The 15,717-nt window shown below is 48.8% G+C and overlaps 4 protein-coding genes across 4 annotated transcripts; all 4 read left to right on the top strand.

Annotated features, from left to right (window-relative positions):
• Window positions 1–158: 158 nt before the first annotated feature.
• On the top strand, window positions 159–1,412 carry LOC135429758 (zinc finger protein Xfin-like). The gene has a single exon (XM_064684225.1). The coding sequence runs from the start codon at window positions 217–219 to the stop codon at window positions 1,366–1,368; it is 1,152 nt and encodes a 383-aa protein (XP_064540295.1). The 5' UTR covers window positions 159–216; the 3' UTR covers window positions 1,369–1,412.
• A 1,215-nt stretch (window positions 1,413–2,627) lies between these two features.
• Window positions 2,628–4,675, top strand: LOC135429649 (uncharacterized). The gene has a single exon (XM_064684030.1). It carries the CDS (start codon window positions 2,646–2,648, stop codon window positions 4,326–4,328), a length of 1,683 nt encoding a protein of 560 aa, XP_064540100.1. The 5' UTR covers window positions 2,628–2,645; the 3' UTR covers window positions 4,329–4,675.
• A 766-nt stretch (window positions 4,676–5,441) lies between these two features.
• Window positions 5,442–7,223, top strand: AsnS (asparagine synthetase). Its single transcript, XM_064684046.1, has one exon. It carries the CDS (start codon window positions 5,516–5,518, stop codon window positions 7,193–7,195), a length of 1,680 nt encoding a protein of 559 aa, XP_064540116.1. The 5' UTR covers window positions 5,442–5,515; the 3' UTR covers window positions 7,196–7,223.
• Window positions 7,224–7,510: 287 nt separating this feature from the next.
• On the top strand, window positions 7,511–14,768 carry chb (chromosome bows). The gene is made up of 3 exons (XM_064683968.1): window positions 7,511–8,085; window positions 8,145–8,483; window positions 10,091–14,768. The coding sequence occupies exon 3, from the start codon at window positions 10,168–10,170 to the stop codon at window positions 14,671–14,673; it is 4,506 nt and encodes a 1,501-aa protein (XP_064540038.1). The 5' UTR covers window positions 7,511–8,085; window positions 8,145–8,483; window positions 10,091–10,167; the 3' UTR covers window positions 14,674–14,768.
• The last annotated feature ends 949 nt before the right edge of the window (window positions 14,769–15,717 follow it).

Below are 15,717 nucleotides of genomic sequence, written 5' to 3'. Positions count from 1 at the left end.
CGCCAGAAAATAAATCAAACGGCACATTTTCTACATAATTAGCTGCATTTAAATATATACAGTCTGCCTATAATAGCTTATGCTTTTAATTATGGTTTTTCAACGTGCACAGGACTCGATAATCATTTTAAATACGCGTCAGTTATCGGAATTATCGGGTATCGACTCTTTCTTGTTTACACATTTATCCAATCTAACTCATTAAAAAATCCAACAATGGAAGAACTGTGTCGCGTTTGCATGGAAAACTCTGATATTTTGACGGATATATTTGCCCCTCTAATAAACTTACAGACAAAACGGGAACCTGAAATCAGTATGGCCGACATACTCAACGAACTAACAGGCTGCAATATGATTGTTAATTACAATAGTGAACTGCCCCAATATATTTGCACAAATTGCATGAAGGGAGCAAAAGCGGCATTGGATTTCAAACGCATGGTGGAAAGGAACAGTGAACGCTTTATGGAGCTACACAGCATGCCCGGAGATCAGAAGAGTAAAGTGAAACTGAAACAGGAAGAAGACGACCTCATTGCCATCTGCAATATGCTCAATGCAGAGGATTTGCAACTTATGGACAACCTGGAAGAGGAAACAAAAGAGTTGCATATTGAAGCGAATGCAACGCACCATTACAACACCCGACGGAAGAGAATAAACAGACACAGCGTATCGAGCATGAGCAGCGAGAGCTTCTTGACCGAAAGCGGCCAAGACTATGAGGACGAGAAGAAGAGTTCTCTTGCATGTCCCTACTGCCAAATTGTTCAAAGCAGCAAAGGCAACCTAAAGGCCCATCTGCGCACACACACCGGAGAGCGACCTTTTAAGTTTGCAGCGTGTCCGAAGTCCTGTGCAGAGGATTTACAACTTATGGACAACCTGGAAGAGGAAACGAAAGAATTGAATATTGAAGTGAATTCAAAGCATCATTACAACACCCGACAGAAGAGACTGAACAGATACAGTGTATCGAACATGAGCAGCGAGAGCTTCTTGACCGAAAGCGGCCAAGACTATGAGGACGAGAAGAAGAGTTCTCTTGCATGTCCCTACTGCCAAATTGTTCAGAGCAGCAAAGGCAACCTAAAGGCCCATCTGCGCACACACACTGGGGAACGTCCATTCCAGTGCCCCCACTGCCCAAGGACATTCACTCAAAAGCATAATATGACCGTGCACATACGCACGCACACCGGAGAGCGTCCTTTTAAGTGTGCAGCGTGTCCAAAGTCCTTTGCTCAGCTTGCGGGTTTAATTGCCCACAATCGCAGACGTCCATGGGATCACATATTGGGATCGAAACATGTAATTAAACAAAAACGTCTTAAAAAATATCGTCGCATGAAGGTGCATAACTAATGACCATATAATCTAATAAATCAAACATGACCTATCAAATAAAATATCAGCTTTATTCCATTTATTCTATATCAACCAGAATAGAGTCTGTGCTTACAGTTTTTGTAAATATTGCTATTCGCCCCGCGTGCAACCGATAACTATCGATATCATGACTAAAGCAAAACTATCGTCAACGCATTCATTTGATAAATGGGCGCAATTTTTGAATGCGCTATCTATTGTCTGAAGGCTCTCCTTTACTTTTCTACTCAACACATACTTAATAGCTCATACTATAAAATTAAGTATACTTTTTAATTATGCAAAAAATACATATGTATTAATTAGCTGTTGCCAACTGCAAACAAAATAATCTATGTGCAAATAATCTTCAACAAATCAATCAAAATCAATGTTCGACATTTGATAGCAATTTAATTGCGCTGATTAGTTTAGTTACTTTCTAAACGTTGGCGGATTATAAAATTCCCTTCGAATATTGCACTTTGAACCGCGAATAATTATTTCGAATTAAATTCCCTTTTTCTTTTTTTATGGGACTATGGGAACTAAATCTAGTCGTATCTCGGTTTAATCTCAAAAACTGCATTTCAAGCTCTAATTACACATTATTTAATAAAAACCACAGTCAAAGCTGTTAATTAAATAATAATAGCGTTAATGAAGCGTGCCATTAATGAATTCATTTTGAGTTTATTCAAATTCCCAAATCCCTTTAATCAACATTCTACACTAAGCCAAAAAGAGCTGCAAAACAAAAATTTTATATTTAAGAAAAAATTAAATTTATTAATAGTCGTGTATTTTATGTATTCATCATAACAATTTTTATATATAAGTGCATAATTATTTATCACAATTGTAACTAAGGAAATTTAGTCCGAAATTTGTTAACTAAGTTCTTTTGAGCGGAAATTACGTTTAATTTTTGTGTTAATGTATTTTTTGTTCTGAATTTTTTTGTATATTTAGTTAAAATAGATTAAAGTGCCTGTTTTTTGCCGTGTGCGATTAGATTTCCAAAATTGGTTGCGATTGAACAACAACAACAAAAATATATTGTATTTTAGCACGCTTTTTCTTAACGATTAAATTACATGATTAAATTAGCCAAAACAGTGCATAAATTAGCTAACCAAATTGCTATAAAAGCCAATTCGTGTGCCGCTGCTCGGCCAGATGCCGCCGGATCAGGCTCCAAGGTGCAAAGTTAGAGTATTAAAAAAAGTTTGTGCGAAAAAATAATTGGTTCATTTGGGCCTCAATCAATCAACATGTGCGGCATTTTGGCCATTTTCTCGCCGGACGGCGAATCGATCCAGACGCAGAGCCTGCACGGCAGCCGGCACAGCCTGCGGGAGCTGGCGTATCGGCAGAGCGGCAAGCAGCGACATCGCGGACCCGACGACACCGGCGTCCTGGTTATTCCCGAACAGGGCGTGGCTCTGGTGCACGAACGTCTGGCCGTGATTGGCGTGGAGACGGGACATCAGCCGCTGGAGTCGCGCGACGGCAACATCTCGCTGATAGCCAACGGCGAGATCTACAACTATGTGGAGCTGACCCGGCAGATTGGCAAGCGGCTGCCCGGCTATCAGCCGAAGAGCGACAGCAATGTGATCATCGAGCTGTACGAGCAGCACGGCGCAGAGCTGCTCCAGCACATCAGGGGCATGTTCAGCTTTGTGCTGTACGATCGCAGACGCCGCCAGCTGCTGGTGGCACGCGATCCCCTGGGCATAATTCCCCTCTACATGGGCCACGATCCGGCGGGCAACATTTGGTTCGCCTCGGAAATGAAGTGCCTGTTGGGCGTCTGCCAGCAGCTGCGCATCTTTCCGCCGGGTCATGTGGCGGCGGGCACGGTGCAGCAGCTGCAGCCGGTGCGCTATTACAAGCCCAGCTGGAGGCAGCTGACGCCCATGCGGCAGGTGCAGCTGCCGGAGCTGCGCGCTCAGCTGGAGCTGGCCGTGCGCACGCATCTGCAGTGCGATGTGCCCTTCGGTGCGCTGCTCTCGGGCGGCGTGGACTCCAGCCTAATCGCTGCGATTGCGGCCAGGATAATGAGGGAACGCGATGCCGGCCACAAGCTGCGCACCTTCTCCGTGGGCATGCACGGCTCGCCGGATTTCGAGCATGCGCGCCTGGTGGCCCAGCACATTGGCAGCCAGCACACGGAGATCGCGTTCAGCGTGGAGGACTGCCTGGACGGTGTGCGCGATCTGATCTATCATCTGGAGTCCTACGATGTGGCCACGGTGCGCTGCAGCCTGCCCATGTTCTATCTGGCCAGGCATGTGAAGAGCACCGGCATCAAGATGATACTCTCCGGCGAGGGCGCCGACGAGATCTTTGGCGGCTATTTGTACTTCCACAAGGCGCCCGACTACGAGCAGTTCCACGAGGAGATGGTCACGCGCTGTGAGCAGCTGCATGTCTCCGACATATTGCGCGCCAACAAGGTGACCATGTCCAAGGGCCTGGAGCTGCGTGTGCCCTTTCTGGACACCGGCCTGGTGGACCATGTGATGAGTATACGGCCGCAGGACAAGATACCAGGTCCACTAAACGAGTACTCGGGCCAGCGCAAGTGGCGCATGGAGAAGTTCGTGCTGCGCCAAGCCTTCGCCGGCGACTATCTGCCGGATGCCGTACTCTGGCGCCAGAAGGAGCAGTTCTCCGATGGCGTGGGCTATGCCCTCATCGATGCTCTGCCCGCGTTTGCGGCTCGCCATGTGAGCGATGCCCAGCTGCTGGCGGCGCCGGAACGCTTTCCCATCAATCCGCCTAAAACCAAGGAGGCTTTCTACTATCGCTGCATCTTTGAGGAGCAGTTTCCGGGCGAGGCGGCCGCCAGCACGGTGGAGAAGTGGGCGCCACGTCTGGACTGGGGCTGTCCAGAGGATCCGTCCGGACGAGCACAAACGGCACACGACCAGGCCTATGGAAAGTGTTAATGGTGGCAGGGAGAAGTATACCTTATGGGGTCAGTTGTGTCTCCTTCATGGGTACAGGGTATAAATATTATTAAACAAACAATTTAAAGAAATAGTTAATTTATAAAATGTTTATCAAATTTTACACCAATTAAGCATATTTAGCTTAATTTTAAAAGTTATTTGAACAAAAGTATTATATTTTAAAAGCTTATAATAAATTTGTTATCGCAAAACATTTTTATTCACCAAGTGTGAACAATGAACTTTCACACGCGGAAATTAATTGAACTTGAACCTGCCAAGATTCAATTGATTAGAGAATATGTGCACAATAGTAATAGCAATAAAAAATAATCAATAATTAATTGCAATGTGTTAAGCGCGCCAAACTTTTGAATTTTTATTCGCACGTGCGTCGAACAAATTAAGCGGGTCAGTAAGTCAATAAGATAGAAAGAGAGAGGTAGAGCAAAAGAGAACAAGTGCTAAAAATCAGTGAGCGCGAGTACGCTATCAAAAGAGAGCAACAGTTTCTGTTATATTTAATTGCACTTGGTATATAACAATAAAATGCATTGATTGCTTAAATCAGATCTACATTTGTATATCAGATTAATTGCTTAAATAAAACTGGCATATGGCCACAAGATAATAATATAATATATAAATAATTAATTGCAATGTGATTAAACAGCTACACTTTGAATTATTATCTGCACGTGCAACGAACAAATTGAACGGCAGCTGTTCAATTAAGCAGGTCAGTAAGTCAATATGAGAGAGAGGGAGAGTGAGGGCTACAAATGGGAGAGAACGAGCCAGTGAGCGAAAGCTTCTGTTATACGACATTTAGCATATAACAATATAATAGGTCAATTACTCAAATCAGAACTATTTCAAGTTTAATTGCCAAAATAAAACTGGCAAATGGCCACAATAAAAGAATGAGAAGCACACAAGTATCAGCGAGAAGATGAATAAGAAATGAAAACAAAAACGGAAAAACATGCGGCGGCAACTAGAAACTGCCTGACGCAACTCGGCGGCTAGCGCCAATCATGCGAAGCCGAAGCCGTTTTCAAGAGCGAGCGGCGGCGTCGTCTATAAAAGGCGGCCGCTGCCGCGTTGCCGTTAACAGTTGCTGTTTGGCCTCGCTGCGTGACGGTTGAGACAGTTATATTAGCGTAAAATTAACATAAGGAACAATGTGCGGTATATTTGCAATATTCTCCAGCGATGGAAAGCCCATTGAGGCGCAGTGCTGCCAGGGCAGCAAGCACAGCTTGCGGGAGTTGGCGTATCGGCAGAGCGGCAGGCAGCGGCATCGCGGACCCGACTCCACGGGCGTGGTGGTTATACCCGAGCAGGGCGTGGCCATGGTGCACGAACGTCTGCGCATTGTGGGCGTGGCAATGGGCGATCAGCCCTTTGTGTCCGACTGCGGTGACCTGGTGCTGGTGGCCAACGGCGAGATCTACAATTATCTGGAACTGTCCGCGCAGATAGCGAAGCGGCGCAGCGGCTACAAGCCGAAAAGCGATTGCCACGTCATCTTGGAGCTGTACCAGGATTACGGCGTGGAGCTGCTGCAGCACATAACGGGCATGTACGCCTTTGCATTGTACGATAAGCGCAGCAAGGAGCTGCTCCTGGCACGCGATCCCTTCGGCATTATACCCATGTACATAGGCGAGGATGCCGCCGGCAATCTGTGGATCGCCTCCGAGCTGAAGTGCCTGGCGGCGTGCTGTGACCGCGTGGAGACATTCACGCCCGGCGAAGCGCGCTTCGGCCGTGTCGGCGCAATGCGTCGCTGGCGCCACTTCGAGCAGCCCTGGCTGCAGGAGCTGCCCAGCTTGCCGTGCGACCTGTCGCTGCTGCGCGCCAGCCTGGAGTCGGCGGTGCGCACCCATCTCCACTGCGATGTGCATTTTGGCGCCTTACTCTCGGGCGGCGTCGACTCCAGCCTGATTGCCTCGATCGCCACGAAGATCATGCGCGAGACCAATCCCAGCTACAGACTGAAGACCTTCTCCGTGGGTCTGCGCAACGCGCCGGACTTTGAGGCCGCCCGCCAGGTGGCCAAGTACATAGACAGCGAGCACACCGAGCTGATCTTCGAGATAGACGAAGCCCTCGACGGCATACGCGACATTGTCTACCACCTGGAGACGTACGACGTGACCACGGTGCGCTGCAGCCTGCCCATGCTGCTGCTGGCGCGGTACATCAAGAGCACCGGGATCAAGATGATACTCTCCGGCGAGGGCGCCGACGAGATCTTTGGCGGCTACTTGTACTTCCACAAGGCGCCCAACTACGAGCAGTTCCACGAGGAGCTGGTGAAGCGTGTGCAGCAGCTGCATTTGTCCGATTGCCTGCGCGCCAACAAGGTGGCCATGGCCAAGGGCGTGGAGCTGCGTGTGCCCTTCCTGGACACGGAGTTCGTCAACTATGTGATGAACATTCGGCCGCAGGACAAGATACCCGGCCCGCTGAACTCATTCAAGAAGGAGCGCAAGTCGCGCATGGAGAAGTTTGTGCTGCGCGCGGCCTTTGCCGAGGACTATCTGCCGGATGCCGTGCTCTGGCGCCAGAAGGAGCAGTTCTCCGATGGCGTCGGCTACGATTGGATCGACAGCATTCGCCGCGTGGCCACCAGCCATGTGGACGATGCGGACTTCGCGCAGGCTGTCGAACGCTTTCCATTCAACACGCCCACGACAAAGGAGGCGTTTTACTATCGCTGCATCTTTGAGCAGCAGTTTCCGGGCGAGTCGGCGGCACGGACGGTGGTTAGATGGGTGCCACGCCTCGACTGGGGCTGTCCGGAGGATCCGTCGGGTCGGGCGCAGGCCGTGCACCAGAATAAATCAGAGCAATAAAAGACTGATTAGCTTAAATGGCTTAGAATTGCATTATTGTATTCAATTCCAGCAAAATTCACTTGAGTACAAAGGAAAAACAAAACGTTTTGTGAATTCAACACAAAAATCTGTCAGGGCAAGCACAATTTGCGTTAAAATAAAAATGATAAATAAAAACAGAAAAGAAAACGTTTACGTTTATTGACATTTGATATCTGTGCATTTGATACCGCTGATTATAGCTTTATCAGTGATACATATTACAATTACGATTGCTGACGCACCTGTGTTGCCTGGAAATATTTTATTTATCAGAGCTTCATGTTTTAATCAATCACAGCCGCTTACCAAGGTTATTTATATTTTTTAAAAATACGCGCAAATCGAAGAGTTGCCAGACCGTTGCTAGAGAGCGGAGACAACATCGTCAGCACACTTGCGATGAAATATCGATAGGGCAGCAGCACATGCAACTCTGCATAATATATCGATGTGGTTCGTATCGATTAATGGCAACAACCGATGAGCAAGAAGAGGCAATTTTTCGCAACGCGCAACAAAATCGGTGTTAAATTCATATAAAAAGTGTAAAAACCATTTCACAAATAGGCTCAAGAACAACCAAATATTGAAAATGTGCAACAAAATGTGATGTTTGTTATACAGAACAACCGCTACGCGGCCAAATTGCTAATGCAAATCTGACCCATGAGCAATGAGAGAAGGAGAGAGCAAGAGAACATATAGCCAAGCACAGCGCGTCACTGAAAAAGTTCACGAAATCAGCCAGCAACAGCAGCAGCAGCAGACGAGACTTTGAAGACGTTGGAATTTGTGTTGAACCCGCGGCAGCCCGACGGCGCTGCGACTGCGACGGCGACGTACACCTCCAGCAGTCAGCAATAACGGTAGGCAGAGAAAGAGAGCAGCGATATAGCAACAACAAATGACATTTAATTTACCAAAGTGAAACTGCGCGCAACAACAACAACAATACAAATAAAGAAGTGGGTGAGAGGAGGCAACAATAAGAGCAAAACTGTGATCTCTCGTCTGGCAATTGTTCAATTGGCTGTGCTTTGAAACGACATAGAATTTATTTAATACGCGTATTTGTGTGCATTACAAATTGTTTGTTTAATTTCCAACTGGAAAATCAATTTTTAACATTGGCCAAGGCGGCCAAGCAGCAGCAGCAGCAGCAGTTGTTGTTGCTGGCGTCAGACCCAACCCAAAACAAAAATTGAGCGTAAAACGAAGAGAGGGACACGAAGAAGAACAAGCAGCAGCCGGATTTGCAAAAAATGTGAGTATTTATTTAAGCATAAGTATGTGTGCGTGAGTGTGCGTATCTGTGAGCGTGTTAAAAAAAGATCATGCAACTATTTGGCCAAGACACGCATTCGCATTCGCCTCCGCTTCCGTTCTTTTTCATTTTTTTTTGTTTTTTATTTGACATTTAAATTTGACAAATTTGGCCGCAGCCGCAATCTCGGCAGCGCAGTCCAATTGGCTAGCAGCATAACGGGAACAGCTGCTGCTTGTTTTTCAAAGCTAACGCAGTCGCCGCAGCCTTTAATCAACTAGCCATATCTTATCGTTTAGTTAAGAGTTAAAAAAGTACTAAAAGCTGCCAGTTACGAAAGCTACGCCCAGCGCTTTGTAATAATTTCTGGCTTGCTGTTGCTGCTGCTGTTGTTGTTGTTGTTGTTGTTTTATTATAAATAGAAAATTGCGTATGCAGTGCTAATTTGTTGCTTGCTCGCTCAAAGCTCTCTCTCACTCTCTCAAACAAGTCGCTGTTGTTGCTTAGTAATTGACGACACACTCTACCTTTGCCTCTACAACTCGCTGCTGTCGTATTATCTCATTCAGCTATTTCCATAAATATGTTGATTTTTTCGTTGTTTTTTGTTATTTTGTTTTTGTCGCACACTCTGGCAGCGCTGGCGGCCATACATAGACGGCTTGACGTCGACGTCAACGTCGCTGTTGCTGCTGCTGCTGCTGCTGTTAACAGCGAAGCTAGCGATTTACCGTTTATGTCGGTGCCGTAACCAGAGCCAGTAACAGACAAACAGCAGCAGCGCCGCAACCTTTCTGGCCACATTGTTTTAGTTTTAGTTTTGGCCATTTAACTGCCCGCTCACCACCCACAAAGTGAGCAGTACTCCTTGACGCCGTCACGCCTAGCGCGGTGAGATGATTCATATTTGTGCACAACGACGATGACGACGACGTAACAACGCCCCGCTCACACTCCTCCCCTTCACTACCCAGGCACTCGTGTCATTCCAGCACTGCCATCTGTCCATGCCCATACCCACCCGCATAGCCATTCACCTACTTTTCGCAGCCCAAACACTGACTTCATTTTTCACACACACGCGCACACACTGATACGCACTACGGCACTCACACCTACACACACCCACACGCACACACACACACACACACAGGCACATGCATAAACACAGAAATTGTTGCCCATTTTGCGACTGTTGCTTTTGCTTCTTCTTCTCGCAGCTGCTTCTTCTTATGTTTTTAACGTGCGCGCGCGTAGTTAAGTAATTGCGCGGACTATTTGAATTGAGTTTAAGCGACTTTCATGTTTCATGACATTTTCTACTTTTGATGAAGTAAAAAAAGTTACAGTGGCTAAATTAAAATACTTGCTGCACAGGATTTGGAGTCCAGCGTAGGTCAATCAATAGTCCCCGCAGTGCAGGAATCTATTTATTAATGCATTTCATCTCTCGCCACAAATGCACTTTGCTGCATTGTCCAATCGTCCAAATGAAATTGACCTGCATTGTGCTGGCTACCGGCTGAGACTCGTGTGGCATAAATATTTAATACAATTTGGCCAGCCAAAAGCTGAAATCAATTTTTATCCATTCACTTTTATTGCAGCTGCAACGGACACACACACACACACACACCTCACACGAGAATAGTGAGAGCGAGGGGGAAAAAGACAGTCGGAGAGAATGGCGTACCGCAAGCCAACCGATTTGGATGGCTTCATTCAACAGATGCCAAAGGCGGATATGCGCGTCAAGGTGCAATTGGCTGAGGATCTGGTGACATTCCTCAGCGACGACACCAATTCAATTGTCTGCACAGACATGGGCTTCCTCATTGACAATCTGATGCCGTGGCTGACGGGCAGCCACTTCAAGATCGCACAAAAGTCACTCGAGGCCTTCTCGGAGCTGATCAAGCGTCTGGGCAGCGACTTCAATGCCTACACACAAACTGTGCTGCCCCACGTGATCGATCGCCTGGGCGATAGCCGGGACACGGTGCGCGAGAAGGCGCAGCTGCTCTTGCGTGATCTGATGGAGCACAAAGTGCAAACGGCTCAATCGTTAATTGATAAACTGGCCACCAGCTGCTTCAAGCACAAGAATTCCAAAGTGCGCGAGGAGTTCCTGCAGACACTTGTCAATGCCCTGCACGAATATGGAACGCAGCAGCTGAGCGTCCGGGTCTATATAATGCCGGTCTGTGCACTGCTCGGCGATCCCACGGTGAATGTCCGCGAAGCGGCCATACAGACGCTCGTGGAGATATACAAGCATGTGGGGGATCGCCTGCGGCCAGATCTGAGGCGTATCGAAGATATGCCCGCCTCCAAGCTGGCCCTGCTCGAGCAGAAGTTCGATCAGGTCAAGCTGGAGGGTCTGCTGCTGCCCTCCGCCCTGCGCAATTCCAATGGCAATGGCCTGGACGAGGCGGACAACATTTCGCTGCGGGATCGACCCACAAAAATCGTGAAGCGACAATTGCACTCGGCAACAACGACTACGCTGCGTCCAAAGCCAAGTGCCCACGATATGGCCGGCGATGCTGGCGCCGTGACGATGGACAATTTTGAGGCCAGTTTTGAGCAGGTGCCGCAACTGACTATATTCCATGCCAAGGACATGGATGATATATTCAAGCAAATATTGTTAATCATAAGCGATAAAAATGCCGACTGGGAGAAGCGTGTGGATGCCGTCAAGAAGGTCCGCTCATTGCTGCTCATCAATTTTCATGCACAGCCGCAATTTATGGCTGTGCAGCTGAAGGAACTATCACTGGGCTTCCTGGACATACTGAAGGAGGAGCTGCGCTCGCAGGTGATACGCGAGGCGTGCATCACAATCGCGTACATGTCCAAGACGTTGCGCAACAAACTGGACGCCTTCTGCTGGAGCATACTCGAGCAGTTGATCCAGCTCATCCAGAACTCGGCCAAGGTGATTGCATCCGCCTCCACGCTGGCGCTCAAATATATTATCAAATACACACATGCGCCCAAGCTGCTGAAGATCTACACGGACACGCTGCAGCAGTCCAAGTCGAAGGACATACGCGCCACGCTCTGTGAGCTGATGGTGCTGCTCTTCGAGGAGTGGCAGACCAAGGCGCTGGAACGGCACGCGATCATCTTTCGCGACACGCTCAAGAAGTCGCTCAGCGATGCGGACAGCGAGGCGCGGCGGCACTCGCGCCTGGCCTACTGGGCGTTCCGACGACACTTTCCCGAGCTGGCTGATCATATATATGGCAGCCTGGACATAGCCGCACAGCGTGCGCTCGAGCGGGAGCGCGATGGCGGCGCCTCGAATGGCAGCAGCAGCAGCCAGCAGTCGTTGGATTCGCGACGCACGGTGGCCACATCGCGCATTGGACGCACAACGACCGCATTGCAGAAGCCGACGCCCAGCATGCGCTCCATTTCGGCGGTGGACACGGCAGCGGCACAGCGCGCCAAGGCACGTGCCCAATACACGCTCTATTCGCGCCAGAAGAAGCCGGCGGCGACGCTGCAGTCATCAGCCGGCGGTGGCACAGCTGGCGGTGGCTCATTGCCGCGCCCACGTCTCAATTCGCATAGCAACAGCGGCGGCGGCGGCGGGGGAGCCCACCAGACTGTCTCGCCGGGCACAGTGACGCCCAGCACACGGATCGGACGCACACGCGCCGGCGTTTCGCAATCGCAGCCCGGTTCGCGCTCCACCTCGCCCAGTACCAAGCTGCGCGATCATTATGGCATGGGCAGCTATTACAGAGGCGTCGGCGGCAGCGGCGCCACAGGAGCCATACCCAAGAAAGCATCCGGCATACCGCGCAGCACGGCCAGCTCCAGGGAGACGAGTCCCAATCGCTTAGGCGGCGGCGGCAACGGTGGCGGCATAATGAAACGCAGCATCTATTCAACGGGTTCCAGTGCGAGACGCACACCCGAACGCAATAATCCTGTGCGCAGCACAGCCGCATCACGTATGCTGGCCCAATCCCGCGAGGCGGAGCAGTCGCTGGGCAACAACGATGCAGAGACACCGGACTTCGTGTCGGGGGACTTTATGCGCACGGGCGGCATACGCATGGGCCGGAAGCTGCTGGGCCGGGACGAATCCGACGATATTGACTCGGAGGCGAGCTCGGTCTGCTCGGAGCGTTCCTTTGACTCGAGCTATACGCGCGGCAACAACTCCATGTCCAACTACTCGCTGAGCGGCTCGCGCAATCGTCTCGACTGGAATAGCCAGCGGGCGCCGTTCGACGATATCGAGACGATCATACAGTACTGCGCCTCAACGCACTGGTCGGAGCGCAAGGATGGCCTGATCAGCCTCACCCAGTATCTGGCCGATGGCAAGGAGTTGACGCAACAGCAGCTGCAGTGTGTCCTGGACATGTTTCGCAAAATGTTTATGGATACGCACACTAAAGTCTACTCTTTGTTTTTAGATACGGTCACCGAGCTCATCTTGGTGCATGCACCCGAGCTCCACGACTGGCTGTTCATATTGTTGACGCGCCTGTTCAATAAGCTGGGCACCGATCTGCTCAACTCGATGCACAGCAAAATATGGAAGACACTGCAGGTGGTCCACGAGTACTTTCCGACACAGCTGCAGCTCAAGGAGCTGTTCCGCATCATCTCGGACAACACGCAGACGCCGACAACCAAGACACGCATTGCCATTTTACGTTTCCTCACCGATCTGGTCAACACGTACGGCAAGAGCAGCGATTTTCCCAGCGATCAAACGCAGAGCTGCGAGCGAACCGTGCTCAAACTGGCCCAAATGTCCGGCGATCACAAATCGATTGAGCTGCGCTCACAGGCCCGCCTGTGCCTGGTGGCGCTCTACAATCTGAATACGCCGCAGATGACCAAGATGCTGGCCGCATTGCCCAAGGGCTATCAGGATACGGCACGTCTGTGCATCCAATCGAATCTACGGCGCCAGAGCAGCGGGGCCAATTCGCCGAGCAGCTCACCGCTGAGCAGCAGCAGCCCGAAGCCGTTGCAGAGCCCCAGCGTTGGTCCGTTTGCCTCGCTCAATATGCACATGAATTCTAGTCCACGTTCGCGTCAGTCCTCTGTGGAGCAGGAGCTGCTCTATGGCTGCTCCGAGCTGGAGGTGCAGCACAATATACAAAAGACCTCCGAGGAGATACGTTCCTGCTTCGCTGGTGGCCAGTATCAGTCGCTGGCGCCCAATGGCTACAATGGACACCATCTGCAGTTCACCATGGATCAGCAGCAGCAGCAGCATCAGCAGCAACAACAGTTGACAGCGCAGCAGGACTCGCTGTCGTCCAACTCGAAAACCCAATCGTCGGCCAACACCACGCAATCAAATACACCGGAATCGGCCACCATGCGCTTGGACACGGCAGCTCCGGCCATGCAACAGCCAGCGCCCAAAGTATCACTGACTATCGCCTCGAATGGCGAACTGATACTGCCCGGCAATCTGCTCGAGAGCGAAGTGATGCGCGTCGCCCTCACGCTCAACAAGGATCAGCCCGTCGATCAGCTGCAAACGGCGCTCAACAATCTGGGCATCTGCATACGCGGCGGCAACTGCGAGCTGCCCAATAAGCATTTCAAATCCATAATGCGCATGCTCCTCCACATGCTGGAGGCGGAGCACACGGATGTGATCATCTCTGGCCTGCATGTGCTGAGCAAAATTGTGCGCAGCGACAAGATGCGGCACAACTGGCTGAACTTCCTCGAGCTGATTCTGCTGAAGATCATCAATTGCTATCAGCACAGCAAGGAGGCGCTGCGCGAGATTGACACCATGATACCAAGACTGGCGCCAGCTCTGCCCTTGGATCTGACCATTAACATTGTTAATCCGGTGATAGCGACGGGCGCCTTTCCGGCCAATCTGTGCGCCATCAAAATACTGCTCGAGGTGACCGAACAGCATGGCACCGAGATCTCGGATGCCCATCTGGACGCTGTGTTCCCCAATCTGGCACGTTCCGCTGATGATGTGCAGTCGATGGTGCGCAAGGCGGCCGTCTTTTGCATTGTCAAGCTGTATCTTGTGCTCGGCGAGGAGAAGCTCAGTCCCAAGCTCTCAGCAATGAATCCCAGCAAGGTGCGTCTGCTGAAGGTGTACATTGACAAGCAGCGCAACTCCAGCAATTCGGGCGGTGGCTCCACAAAGAACTCCTCGGCGGGCTCCTCCTCATGATTGCGAGCCGCACACAAACAGAAAGACACCAGCGCGGCTTTGTCTCTTAGCTTATGCAAAAAGTGAAAAGTTAAAAACAACAACAACAACAACAACAAACAAAAACACACGATTGATGATATATAACAATATAGAACACACTAATTATTTATATATAAAAACAAGAAAACTAATTATTACTGATAATAAGCATAATCAATGCGACGATGCTGACAAAATCAATAATTGTGTAATTGTTTATTATTAATACACGCAGAGAAAGAAAAAGAAAAAACAAAAACAAAAAACAATTGTACCGACAGGCACAGAACAAACTATTTATATACGTCATTAACAAAAAACAAAAAAAAAACAAAAAAGTAAAAACTTTGAAATAAAAAGTAAAATCTTGTAGCCAACAGCTGTCAGTCTCTCCCAACACACACACACACACACACACACACACACACACACACACACACACACACACACACACACACACACACACACACGGTCTCTGCCCAGTTTTTTTATGCTTTCTATATCTTATTAATATAGTCACTTATCCATATAATTTCCTTTAGTTATGTAAGTCGTAAAAGGAACAGTCGTTTTTTATGTACGCTAAATTATTTTTAACGTCGTCCTGCCGTCATCCTGTTTAACTTTCGCTCCTCGATGCAAAACTAATTTCTTCTGATAATACGCGATTTCTCCTGTTTTTACAACAAAACTATTTTTGTAATTAATTTAAAAAAAACAAAACAAAACAATAAAAACAAACACTTTTAGGTTATGTAATAATATTTATAAATTAATTCAAAAGAAAATAAAACAGTTAAACAAAAACAAAAGAAAATATAACAAACAAAAAACCGCTCCCAATATATAAACACCATATACTGGCTTTTCTTTAGACTTAAATTGGGCGCAAGTAGAAACATTTAAAAACGTTTGCTAATATTTTGATTTGTTTTTTTATTGTATTTATTTTGTTGCTCCATAAAATTTAAACGTTCAAATATGGTTTTTATGTACACAAGAACTTAATTTTAGCTACATGTA

This window comes from Drosophila montana, unplaced genomic scaffold, assembly GCF_035044405.1.
Source record: "Drosophila montana isolate Dmon_TW-CO22-7 unplaced genomic scaffold, ASM3504440v1 contig_1417_1, whole genome shotgun sequence".
Classification (NCBI taxonomy): Eukaryota; Metazoa; Arthropoda; class Insecta; order Diptera; family Drosophilidae; genus Drosophila; species Drosophila montana.
The sequence above is the reverse complement of the archived record's forward strand: the minus strand, read 5'-3'. Positions and strand labels throughout refer to the sequence as shown.